Source organism: Oryctolagus cuniculus, chromosome 12 (genome assembly GCF_051225735.1).
Source record: "Oryctolagus cuniculus isolate XC-2025 breed Fujian yellow rabbit chromosome 12, ASM5122573v1, whole genome shotgun sequence".
Classification (NCBI taxonomy): domain Eukaryota; kingdom Metazoa; phylum Chordata; class Mammalia; order Lagomorpha; family Leporidae; genus Oryctolagus; species Oryctolagus cuniculus.
The window spans coordinates 3,024,779-3,037,712 of NC_142878.1; the positions used below are offsets into that span (position 1 = coordinate 3,024,779).

Genomic DNA, 12,934 nt, shown 5'->3' on the forward strand with positions numbered 1-12,934 from the left:
GGAAAGCAGCCAGAGTTTAAGCCGTGTCCCAGCATCCCGGCTACGTGGCCTCAACACACACAGGCGCCAAGGGCTGGAGGGACAAGGCCAGGGTCGGGAACGGAGCAGGCTGGCAACTGGCGCACTGGGGTGGAGAGTCCTGCAGCTTAGGGGGCTGGGCAGGGGCGGGCGGCAGATGGGTGCTGCCCTGCTGGGCTGCATGGCCCCTCATCTTGCCTGCGGAAGTTCCGACACGTGGGAGTTGAGACCCACGTGCCCAGTGAAGCGTGGTGACCTGGCGATGTCAGGCCTCATCAGAGTCCCATTGTGTGGTGGTGTTTCTATCTCCCGTCCTGGAAGGGCTGGCAGCCGGCCGCGGGGGGCCGGTTCCATCTGCAGTGGGCAGTGGGGCCTTGACCGCTCTTCTTTGCCCTCCCGTCCCCACGAGCTGGTTCCGCAGGCAGGAAAGACACACGTGGCACCTGCTCAATGCCCAGCCACTGCTTCTTCCACACAGCATCTCAGTGTGGCCATAGCAGGGCAGGTGCCTGGGCCAGCGTGCTAGGGACACCAGGCTGGGCCCAGTTAGGTGTGGACACAGCAGCCATATGGGGGCGCCCCCAGCTCCCCCAGAGAAGAGCAGCAGGACGGCTGCCAGGCACATGGTGTCCGGCATGGCTCCTGTGAGCTTTGTGCCCCCGTCAGAAAGCAGAGCAGAAGGCGTCCACCACCATGTACCCCGGGGCTGACCACCCCATGCCAGAGGCCAGGACAGCGGAGCTGAGCGCAGCCAGACAGGGCGCTCGGGGGTCAGTGATGTGGGCTGGCGTAGGGGTGTGGAGGAGCGGGGTTGCCGTGAGAGCCCAGAGGTCGGAGCTTTGGTGGTACCTTTGCCACTGTAAGGGCAGGCGCTGCCCGCTCTCGGCCTCAACTGCCCCGCCTGTAACACGTGGGTGTCCTCCAGTTCTGTGGCGGCAGGACGGGACAGCCTGCCAGTGAGCTGCCCACCGAGCGGAGCAGAGACCCTGCAAATAGCTGATCCTGCGCCGAGCCTCACTCCTGCCCTGAACACTTACAGCAGAGCAATGAAGAGGCGCAGGCGCATCTCTGCCCAGCACCTGCTCTCGTGAGCAAGACCGGGCCACCCTGAGGGCTCAGGAAGACGCAGCCCACAGAGCACCTGCCCGGGCCTGCTGCCTCGCTCGCCCCGGCCTGAGTGCCACTTGGACGATGCAGGGGTGGCTCCTGCACGTGCGCAGAGCTCAGCGCGCCGAGTTTCAGCAGAGCTCACGAGAGCGTAGCGAGAACCTGGTCACCCACAGCATCCCTGTGGTCCTGTGCTGGCCTCTGTACAGGCCTTCCCCCCACCGCCCCGCAGCAAAGGAAAACCAACGACAGCCCGAGCTCAGGGGACTCCACTGCAGACGCCAGGGTCTCCCGGGAGGGCCTGGGGATTTAGCAGGAAAAGGAGAACCACCCAGACCGGGGAGACAGCAAGGTGGGGGGGGGGGGGCTCCCAGGAGTCTGTGGCATGGCCAGGCGTTGGAAGGAAAGGGCCAGGGGCTCCGAGCCAGGCCAGGGCTCTGCTGGTGAGGGCAGTTGGTTTCCTGCCCTGGAAGCTTGGACCACAGGGAGGCATGTGGAGGGGGTGGGGTGGGGCCTCTGGGACTTCATGGCTCACTCAGTTCCCTGGCAAAGGAGAGAGGCCCCTCAGCCGGCGGGAGCTGGGAGTAGGCTCAGGCGCACTGAGGGAGGGTCTGCACATGGGGGCCCCGGGGGACAAGTGCGGCGCAGCCCCCTGAGCACGGCACGGCACGGCACGGCACGGCACAGCACGCCCTGTCCCGGTTTTCAGATGTCGCTGGGGCTGCAAGAAAGAGGCACCGATGTGATCTCCCACACACCCCCACTCCCTGCCATCACAGAACTCAGGCCCACCCTGGTCACCTCGCGCCCCCTCCCAGCCCCCGCCTCAGACCCCGCCCTCCAGGCTGCTCCGAGGGCTCGTCCCGCTCCCGAGGCAGCCACTGTCCGTTCTGGGCAGCAGCCGGAGCTTTCACCAGCGTGGGACTGAGGCCCCCATCTGAACGGGACCCTGATTTAGAGCGAAGTCTGCCAGAACCTGGAGCCCCAGTCCCCCCTCCCTCCCCGCCGTGGTGGGCAGGGTCTGGGAGGAGCGCATCAAAGACCCCGAAAAGCCACTTCTGAGTCCTCCCAAGCGGGTGCCCCAGGAGACTACTGGGGCGGGGCGAGGGAAGGAGCCAGGTGGGACCCAGGCCTTTGAAGTCTCCCACGTGGTGCGGGGTTCAAGAGCAGAGGCGAGGCCTGCTGCTCCCTTTCAAGGCTGGGACGTGAACAAAACGAGGCCGCCAGGCGTTCGTCTCTTCGGTGGAGGTTTTACAACGCGCCGTTTCTTCTGCCATAGGAGGGGGGCGGACAGCCCGGGTCCTGCCAGGCACAGACGCTACTGGGCAGGGGACAGGACCCGGGGTTTCCCCTAAGCCGTTTCCAGCGTGGCTCCTGGTGGCTGCTCTCCCTTTACCCTTGCTGGGTTATGGAGGGGGAGAGTCGATCTCCAGTGTCTTTCTTTTTAACATTTACTGTTTATTTGGAAGGCAGAGGGAGAGGGAGAGAAGGAGGGAGAGAGATTTTCCATCCACTGGTTCACTCCCAAATAGCGGCAGGGACAGGCCCAGGCTGCAGCCAGGAGCCAGGAGCCAGGAACTCCGTCCGGGTCTCCCACATGGTTGGCAGGGGTCCAAGCACGTGGGCCGTCTTCTGTTGCCTTCCCAGGCCCACTGGCAGGGAGCTGGGTCAGCAGCAGAGCAGGCGGGTCTCAGCAGTCAATAAGGGACGCCGGGATCACAAGTGGTGGCCTCAGTGGCTGTACCACAGCCGCGGCCCCGGGAGCGCCTTGCTGAAGGCCAGCCCCGCCTCACAAGGGCGCCACAGCCTGAGCTGCCCTTGCTCGCGCCCCACTTGCTGGCACCGCCACAGCTGTGGATTAAAACCTTCCCCGCAGCAGGCAGAGGGCGGACGCAGCCCCTGCAGAGGCACAAGCCCTGGCCGTGTCCTGCCGGCCGACTCACCGTGTGGCCCGGCCGCTTGCTCACCGTCCGAGCCCAACCTGAGAAAGGAGGTGCCCGTGCCTCTGGCCTGGTGCCTGGCACAAGGAGGAAGTTCCCGACGCTCCTCGCCGGTCCCCTGGGGGTGGGGGCAGGGAGGCTGCGGTCGAGAACACGTGTTCTGCAGTCGGGCATGCTTGGAAGTCTTATAAAACTGCAGGGAGTAAGACTGAAACGCGTCGTATGGGGTGTACACACAGGGACAGTTCTAGGTGGTCTCGCCAGGCAACAGTAAGAACCAAGGATGGGTTTTGTGTCCTCGTGGATGGAGCCGGGTTCAGGGTGACTTGGAGACTGGATTTCCCGAGGCAGAGGGGACCCCAGAGATGCCCCGAGGGCTCTCGCCCACCCCTTTGCTGCATGGACCCTCATCTTGCCTCCTCCGGGGGGCTGTGTCCTCCCTCCAGAGCTTGCCCAGGGAGAAGGTGGGTCTAGGTCCCCTGGGAAGCCAGACCCAGCAAGCCCCAGGTCCCCACCCAGGGAGGAGGCAGGGCTGCCCCTGTGAAACAGACGGACTCCGAGGGCCACCGGGAAGCCACTGCCCTGGTGTTAGGCAGCTTCTTGTTCCCATAGCAACGTACCTAGCCAGGACCCCTCGGAAAGGAAAACCATTTATTTAGGCTCAGGCTCTGCAGTCACAAGATCCGAACAGCACGGGGCACGCCCCTGCAAGCGACCTGGGCTCCGAGTATATCGCGTCTGCACGTCCTCTCTCTCCCCCGTCCCTGGAAGGCCACCAGGATCCAACGTGGGGCCCCGCCCCCATGCCCTCGTCTAGCCACATCACTCAAAGGCTTTGGAGTTTAAACGACTGGGTGAGTTGAAGGGACAAATCCTGTTCAGACAGTAGCCACATGGGAGAGCTCTCTGGATGGAGCCACAGGTACAGGGCAGACCGGAGCAGACTGGAGCGGGACACACAGCCCGCACCGCCGGTCTTTCCCTTTGCAACGTGCTGCTGAGAGAGGGAGAGAGAGAAATAGCTGAGGGGAGTGAGGAATTAAAGAAGGGCTGTTTGTTTAACACATTCAAAGCTACTGGGCGTGAGCCAGGGGCATGACATAACAATTAGGAGCTGGGCTCCTGAGCCAGCCCACTGGGCTCAAATCCCAGTGTCCCCAGCAGTAGCCAAATGGCTCTGGGCGCGTGTCCACCTTCTGTGGGCCTCACTTTCTTCCCCAGTGGAAGGGATAATCACCACGGCCGCCCAGAGCCATTGTGCAGCTTAACTGAACCAAAATAAAACGCGGGGCGCCGAGCCCCACACAGTCAGGTCCAAGACGGGCCGAGAGTCACGCGCGGCTAAGGGGGCTGCTGTGGTGTAGACGCGCCAACCCAAGAGGTGGGAGTGACAGCCCAGACCCCAGCGGGGCCCAGCGGGCGGCTGGCTCTGCTGCTGGAACGAGAGGCAGGAGGGCGAGTCCTTGTATCGGCAAACACCGGCTGAGCCCTGGGCTGCATCACGCCGGCCGTGGGGCGGGCGCCCTGCACACCAGAGGCCGACCACGCATCCAGCGCGTGAGCACTGTGCCGAGCATTCGCAGAGGGCGAGGGGGAGGTGCAACTGCAGGTGCTTGGGCGGGGGAGGCTTCTCTACACCCGTGACGTTGCACTAAGACTTGAGGGCCGGGGCTGAGCCGTGGGGAGAGCCACAGCCTGCAGTGGGCTGGCAGTGTGGGTAGGGGGCCGTGAGAGGAAGGCTGGGATCTTCCTCCGTCCCCCCCAGGGGCCGTGCTTCCGGAAGGCTGAGTGCGGGAGAGGGGTCACACCCGGCACCGGTGACCTACGTCTACCATAGCAGGGCCCTGTGGCCCACGCTGCGTGTACAGGAACTGCGGAGCTGAGCAGGGCCCGGGCCTCACAAGGCGCTGGTGGGGACTTGGATTGCAAGGGGGCAGTGGTCGCTGGTTGCAGGGAGCCGCCTGCCGCAGGTGCAGCCTGGGCGCGATGCAGGAGTGGCCCTGGCCGCTGCGGAGCCACAGTGTGGGGCGAGGACAGTGCAGCCACCAGCACCTGCGCAAGAGGCCTCTGCCCACAGCAGCAGGTAGCTGCACCGTCTTGTCTCGGCCGCTCGGCGTCGGGGTTGGGTGTGGGGACCTTGGCCGTCTCGGCGTCTGTGTTCCCATCCATCTCCGCCCTAAGGTGGAGGCCAGGCGCCAAGCGAGCTGCTCGGTGCCCCCGTCCACTCTGGAAGGCTGTGGCCCCGCGCGTGTACTGGGTCGCCCCAGGAGATGGGTGGCGCACAGCTGCATGGAGGGGAAGTTGGGGACAGGGGCGTGCATGCTCAGAAACGCTGCGTCCGTGCCTGCTGACCTGCAGGTGGCCGTGCACGTGCTCCTGAGAGCAGCGGGAGCCGAACCTGAGCCCGGGGCTCCCGGGACGTTTTCTGACCCCAGCAAAGGCTCTGATGCCAACCACAGGAGTTTGAAATCACGCTCACATTTACAGCAAAGACAGAGGGATGAGCTGAGCAGTCAGCCAGGAGACCTCGGGGCAGAGACGGCCCCTGGGCCCCGTGGCACCCACGGAAGTCCAGGGCTGGGCCTGAACTGTCACGGAACGCCAGCGCCATGGCTGCAGCTGCACCGGCCCCGGGCTGCTGTGCCCAGCGGGGCCTCCATCGCTGTGAGGTTCAGGAGCACAGGGCCAGGGGTGGCCGGAGAGGTGGTGGAGCCCGTCAGGAAGGTGGGGGGTCTGAGCTTTGTCCCCCAGATCTTACGCTGATGGGACTCGGGGTGGACGCCCTGTCCAGCGACGTGTCTGCAGAGGCTGCTCTGGGGAGGAGTTGGCTAGACTGCGTTGTTGGGGCAGAGCCCAAGCACCAAGTCCCCTGGTGGCCCGGGGACCGTGTGTGGATTCGGGGCACTCACTGAGCTGGGGTGTCCCCTGCTGCCTGTGAAGCTGTCACGTGGGGGCCCAGCTGGCCACGGGGAAGGGACGGGCCACGCCAGCTTTCATCCAGCCAGAACTCAGCCGTAGGCGTCTCCTCGCTTAACCTCACCCGCGGGAAGGTGCTGTGGCACCTGGGGCACAGAGGGCGTGTCCGGAAGACAGCCGCAGCCCGTACTCGGGTGAGCTCGTACCGACACCGAAACAGCCTCTCAGAGCCACAAGGGCCGGCTCTGCTGGAGCGCGAGGCCGCCTGTCCATCGTGATGGCTGGACACTGACTTCAAACCCCGATTTTATAGCCAACTTTCTGTTACCACAGCAGAAGGCCTATGAGAGCTCGGCGTATGGAAAGGCTCCCAGGGCCGGAGGTTCACAGCTCTAGACGGAGGCCCGTGGGCTTGGTGACGGGGGCAGAGTGTCCCATGGCAAGGGGGACACACGTCTCTGTGTCCATGTCACTCTCCACAAAGCCCCGGGTGCTTGGGCTCCGCCCCAACAATGCAGTCTAGCCAACTCCTCCCCAGAGCAGCCTCTGCAGACACGTCGCTGGACGGGGCGTCCACCCCGAGTCCCATCAGCGTAAGGTCTGGGGGACCCAACCTTGATCACGTGGCCTTGGGGACACACGGCCTCCAAACCACAGCGCCAGCTAGGCAAGACCTCCCCTGCACCCCAGCGTAACTGCAACCTTCGCATTCATAGACCTAATGGGGTGTTTTGAGAGAAATGTTACACTTGCTTATTATCGCACTGCTGATTGGAAGCCTGTCTTCTCTCTCGTAACTAGGTGCCTGCATATGTCTTCGCTGTTCCTCGTGGCTCACAAAGCCTGCAATGCTGCCCCGGCCCTTGAAAGGGAAGTTTGCCAGCACATCCCAGAATACCCAGGGCTGCAGCCGGCGTGCAGGCTGGCCAGGCAGGCACGGCCCCTGCACCTCGGGGCCACAGCCGGGGGTCCCACCTCAGCCCAGTGGTTTCTCCACCACAGGCCGCGGTGAGGCCTTCGCCGAGGACCACGCGGTGGGGCTGTCGGAATTGGAGAAGAAAGACCAGGGCCGGCTGGGAGGAGGTGGTGGCCCCTCTGAGAGTGACAGGAGGCGGGACTCTCTGAGAGTGACAGAAGGTGGGACTCTCTGAGAGTGACAGGAGGCGGGACTCTCTGAGAGTGGCAGGAGGCAGGCCCCTCTGAGAGTGACAGGAGGCGGGCCCCTCTGAGAGTGACAGGAGGCGGGATTCTCTGAGAGTGACAGGAGGCAGGATTCTCTGAGAGTGATAGGAGGCGGGCCCCTCTGAGAGTGACAGGAGGAGGGCCCCTCTGAGAGTGACAAGAGGCGGGCCCCTCTGAGGGTGACAGGAGGCGGGCCCCTCTGAGAGTGACAGGAGGCGGGCCCCTCTGAGAGTGACAGGAGGCGGGACTCTCTGAGAGTGACAGAAGGTGGGACTCTCTGAGAGTGACAGGAGGCGGGACTCTCTGAGAGTGACAGGAGGCAGGATTCTCTGAGAGTGATAGGAGGCGGGCCCCTCTGAGAGTGACAGGAGGTGGGACTCTCTGAGAGTGACAGGAGGCGGGACTCTCTGAGAGTGACAGAAGGTGGGACTCTCTGAGAGTGACAGGAGGCGGGACTCTCTGAGAGTGACAGGAGGCGGGCCCCTCTGAGAGTGACAGGAGGCGGGCCCCTCTGAGAGTGACAGGAGGCGGGACCGTCTCCTGTGTCGCGGGTGGTAATTGGTCTCCTGTGTGTCCAGCCCTTGCTGACCTCTGTAGACCACGGACTGTGCCTTGTGGAACTGCCCCCCTCTCAGCGGGCTGTGAGATCATCTCCGCCAACCTCACGGCGAGGGTCTGTGCCGGACCGGCCCACACTGAGGCCTCCCGTCCACCTGCCAGGTCCCGCAGCAACTCCACACACGAGGCAGCACCGAGTTCAGAAAGCCCCCGATCGTAAGCTCCTGGCACGAGAGGCCCTGAGCCGCTGGGGTCACAGGTGCCAGCCGCAGGCCCGGCCCGCGGCCCCCGTCTCTGCGCTGCCACGGCTCCTACAACGTTGGGCTCCCGGAGCAAGCCAGCGCCCAGGGGAGCCTTGGAAGCCTTGCTCCGAGCCAACAAACGCAGGCACAGGACAGATGCTGTCCGTAGCCACTCACCTAAATGTCCGCAAGAGGCAAATCCCGGGTTTAGGGAGCGGGATGGGGATCCGGGGGGAAGGAGTCGGGCTGGGGCCGGAGGTGTACGCTTGATGGCGCAGAGGGCTGCGGCGAGGGTGACACCGAGTACGAGCGCATCGCCTCGGCCGACCCCGCCCTGGAAGTGGTGAGGACGGCAACTGCTCTTGTCCTTCACTACAGCAAAACGCCAGCGAGACCCTTCAAGCCCCTGGCCCTGCCAGAAGCCCCCGCTCCGTTTGCGGGACCTCCTCCCAATCACACTTTCCCCCCTCGTCCCTTCATGTGCCCTGGGGTGTGAGCAGGCAGGGACCCCGGGGTCTATGCGCAGACCGAGAGAAGCCCCCCAAGTGAGGAGGAAGAGCCGGGCGCGAGCCCGCAGGTGGAGCCTTGGCCTGGTCTCTCCAGACCAGTGGGCGGCTCACACTGGGCCCCGCTCTCGGTGAGCGCCGTCAGCCCCTCCATGAGCGTTTTCTAAGCCCGGGTGCCCCAGCAGAAGCCGTGGGCCAGGGGGCACCCACACGGCGGGACACTGGGCCAGGCAGACGCCACGTCACAGGGTGCCCCGAATACACACCAGGCTCCTACCTCAGCGTGCCCCTGGGAAAATGGGCTGGAAAGTGCCTGCTGGCACCACGAATGTTGAAACCCGTGCACTCGAGGGGTCTTCAAACAGCACATGGCAAGCGCAAATTTTCACACCAAAATAAACTTAGCTTTCAATCACATTTTCCATGCAGCTTTCCAAGTGCCTTGTACGGCTATGACTTGTCTACTAAATAATCCTTAAGGACAGGTGTTTGGTGCAATGGTTAAGACACCGCTTGCAATGCCTGCATCCCACAGTGAAGTCGCCGGGGCCCCAGCTTCTGGTTTCTGGCTTCTTGCTAATGTGCACTCCCAGAGACGGTGCTGACGGCCCCAGTGCTGGGTCCCTGCCACCCACACAGGAGACCTGGATGGAGCTCCTGCCTCAGCCTCACCCTGGCCCGGCCCCGGCATTTGGGGAGTGAAACAGAATGGGAGATCTTTCTCTCTCCTATCCCTGGCTCTGCCTCTAGAATAAATAAATGAATATCCATATTTTTAATTTGACTTAGATGCGGAAGCTTAAAAATTGCAGTTTTCAGTTTTGCTAAGTGCTCTTCGCCAAACAGATCCGCCTGTGCCGGTTTTCTTGGTCTGGCTGCGTTTTGGTGATTGTCTTGCTGATGCGCACGACCAGGCAGAACCTGATCCGGAAAAACTCGCCCCCTCTCAGTCCATGTGTCACTCGACAGCCAAACCCTCAGCCTGAGGCTCCCTGATTGGGGTCTGCCCACCCCCGGGGGAGCCGGACGGGGCGCTGTGTCTCCTGCAGGCGGAAACAGTCCACAGGGAACACACGGCCCACAGACAGCAGCAGAGGCTTGGGAGGAAAAGTCCCAATTACTGATGACATTTTTAAAGATGATTTATGAGGCCGGCGCCACGGCTCAATAGGCTAATCCTCCGCCTAGCGGCGCCGGCACACCGGGTTCTAGTCCTGGTCGGGGCGCCAGATTCTGTCCTGGTTGCCCCTCTTCCAGGCCAGCTCTCTGCTGTGGCCCGGGAGTGCAGTGGAGGATGGCCCAAGTGCTTGGGCCCTGCACCCCATGGGAGACCAGGAGAAGCACCTGGCTCCTGCCATCGGATCAGCGCGGTGCGCCGGCCTCAGTGCACCGGCCACAGCAGCCATTGGAGGGTGAACCAACAGCAAAAGGAAGACCTTTCTCTCTGTCTCTCTCTCTCACTGTCCACTCTGCCTGTCAAAAAAAAATAAAGATGGGCTGGGACTGCACTGCTGGCTGCCGGCTCCGCCTCGCCCTCCAGGAGGGCTGGAGTCACAGCCAGGCACACCCATAGCAGCCCCTGAGGCCCGAGCCCAGCACACCAGGGTCTCAGGGCTGGACTGGCCAGACCTGGAGCGGGGAACTGAGGGGAGGCATAGAACAAACAAGCACGGGGTGTTAAATTGAAACGGAAAGAGCTTCGGTGCTGTGTGCCATTCTGAACTAGACTTGGGGGTCGAAGTGAGGCCCAGGGGGACAGCAGGGGAGGGACGGTGGGCGACGCCCTTCCTCTGGCCCAGTCAACGGCTGTGGAAGCGGAGACCAGCACCTGTTCCCGAGCGGGGTTGAGAACACACTGTAGCCTATCAGGAAACAATATGTGTGTATACAAACACACACATGCTTTGTATTCACAAATCCGCTAATCCTAAAAAAAGGGAGATGGAAAGAGTCACACCTGAAACCAGAGTGGGCTGGGCAGACTTGGCTTCCCCAGAGTCCCCGCTTCAGCACAGGGCCCCCCCACCCGACACCCAGCTGCCCGGTGATTTCTCCTGTTTCTTTGGGGTGTGCGGACGCCTTGGCTGAAACCCTGAGTCGGCCTTGGAAACCAGAGAAGTATGAAGGGCCCGCCCAGACCACCACCTGTGACCCAGCGGGGACGCTGTCGGGGCTTTATCCTTGACGCACACGCAGCTCAGAGCGGGGCAGCAGGTGCACCTGTATTCACCCGCCCCCGCCTGCGGTGGTGAGAAGCAGGATAAACCGTGAGGCGAGCAGAATGGATTTCACAGAGCTGTCCAGGGGCAGGGGCTGACTCATGCTAAGGCAGATGCTGAGTCATGGTAGAGCAGGCGCTGAGTCACGCAGGAGCAGGTGCCGGATCACACTGGGGCAGGTGCAGTTGTGCTGACTCATGTTACCCCGTGGGGCTCCCCAGGGGAAATTAACCACCAGGGGTGCGATCCGCGGAGTGCGACAGGGTCTCAAGTGGGAAGCGGTGTTCAGTGGGGAGGCGGGGAGGCTCCAGGAGGCCGATGGCGCCGCGAGGGAGTTGCGCGTGCCGGGGGGGGGGCTCCGGGCCGAGAGCTTGTCCTCCCTCTGTGGTCCCCAGGTAGGCTGTGGGGTCTCCCTGCGATGGGCGAGGCCCTGGCCGAGCTCATAAATAACACTTCTCCTTTGTCTTGCAGGAGTTCCAGAGGCAGGGGCGCAATCAGATCGGCGGTGAGCAGCTTCCACGGCAAATCTAATCGGTTCGTAAATGAGATTTTGTGTTCATTTGTTTTTGCTGTAAGGCAGCTATTAATCTGCTTCCCTCCTCGCTGGATGCTGCCCTTCTTACTTAGCAAATAGATCTGTTTTGTTTCACTTTGGCTTTGCATTTCCCCAACCACTTCTGGGGGGAACTGTCGACGGAAGATCGCACGAATCGGCCCTAGGTCTGCAGGCCGCGGAGATGGAACTGGCAGAGGGGCTAGAGGGCCGCGCTGGGCCACCCGGGGGCCACCAGGAGCAGGACTTTGGCATAACCCCGCTGTGGCAGGTGGTAAGTCCAAGAGGCTAAGGTGAACAAAGCATTTGGAACGTCATGAACCCCTTAAAACACGCAGGAGGCAACTCAGCGCTGTGGGCCCTAATTAGTGAGCGCGCTCGCCCTCTGAAACCTGCCGGCGCTGGACCAGAAGGCTTTGCGACAGCCTTTCCCAGGGGACAGCGGATGCAGAGGGCACACACGTGCTTTGCTAGGACCATGGACCAGGCTCGCCCCCAGCCTCAGGCTTCTGAGACCCCGAAGATCAGACCTTCGTCCCGTAAGCCCGGGGGAGAGCAGCTATGAAGGCAGGTGCTCGGTGACACGGCGCGAAGGCCCCTCCTCAGAACATCCTGCTGGGATCAGTCTGGGGACGAGAGACCCCCCCATTTACCGAGCGACCCTGCCCTCCCACCCAGGCCCCTGTTGGCTCAGGCAGGTGTGGCCTCACTGGCTGGGGAGCACGGCTTCGGGGACCAGGCAGCCCTGGAGTCAGCGCGAGGTTGGCGAGCCACTTCCGCCGTGGCCTCAGCTTTCTCGCTGGGTTAGCGGAAGAGCCAGGGCCCGGGGGGCAGTGTCAGGGTGGGCCCAGTGGAGGCAGGGGTGCCCGAGAGGACGTGACACTCAGGGTGCCTTAGCAGCAACAAACGATGGAGGACCTCAGCCAGCCATGCACGGCCGGGGTCGTGAGGGAGACGAGGGCAGGAGGCAGGGACAGGACACGCTGGCTCACTGACGGGCCACTCGTGGTCCACGCAGAGCACAGGAATCCTCCTGGCCCTGGGTGACCTAACCCAGCCCCTGCAGTTCACAATAAGGAAGCAGTGGCCTCGAGAGACCTTGCCAAGTGCCCTGGGCAGACAGCGGCAGAGCCAGGGGCGACATCTTCGAGACCACAGCTGGCTGCGCACGGTGCCGTACGTGGTGCTGCTCGGAACAGAGCGGAATCTTACCACTTGCCATGCCAGCCCCCACCTCCTGGGTCTGAGAAAAGTCTGGAACTGCTTTCGGGGGTTCTCAGCAGGTGACCTCGCAAGCCTGCACGGAAGCATCTCTGTAGGTGCCCCTTCCCCGGGAGAGCGTTTGCCACCCATGTGCCCAGTGCCCAGGCACGGACGCCACGGAGAGCCACAGACACATAGAACCTGTGACTCCAGGACAGGAGGTGGCAGCCAGAGGCGTTGGGGACGTGGGGGGCCGTGGCAGGGGGCTGGGAAGGGAGCGCATGAGACACAGCCCCTTTAAATGAATTTCTCATCTACCTGCAAAAAGCCAAAGGCAGCGCCGGGCTCAGATCTCTGAAGGATTCCATCTGTTTTAAACCCGGCTGTTGCATGGTAAACGCCGAGGACGTGGCCGCTTGCCTTGAACTCTTCAAAGCTCCAGAAGCCGGCATCACAAAGCTGCTTGTCATTCTCCCTGGGAGAGGCTGCT

General features: G+C 63.0%; 1 protein-coding gene across 2 annotated transcripts in view; it reads left to right on the forward strand.

Annotated features, from left to right (window-relative positions):
- Window positions 1-12,934, forward strand: part of ST8SIA2 (ST8 alpha-N-acetyl-neuraminide alpha-2,8-sialyltransferase 2) — a 41,423-nt gene that overhangs the window by 12,101 nt on the left and 16,388 nt on the right. For both annotated transcript variants that reach the window (XR_016218650.1, XM_051835185.3), the window contains exon 2: window positions 11,160-11,222. Coding sequence is in view for 1 of the 2 variants with exons in the window: in XM_051835185.3 (XP_051691145.3) it covers window positions 11,160-11,222 (63 nt within the window). In the remaining variant the exon portion in view is untranslated. The remainder of the gene's footprint in view (window positions 1-11,159; window positions 11,223-12,934) is intronic.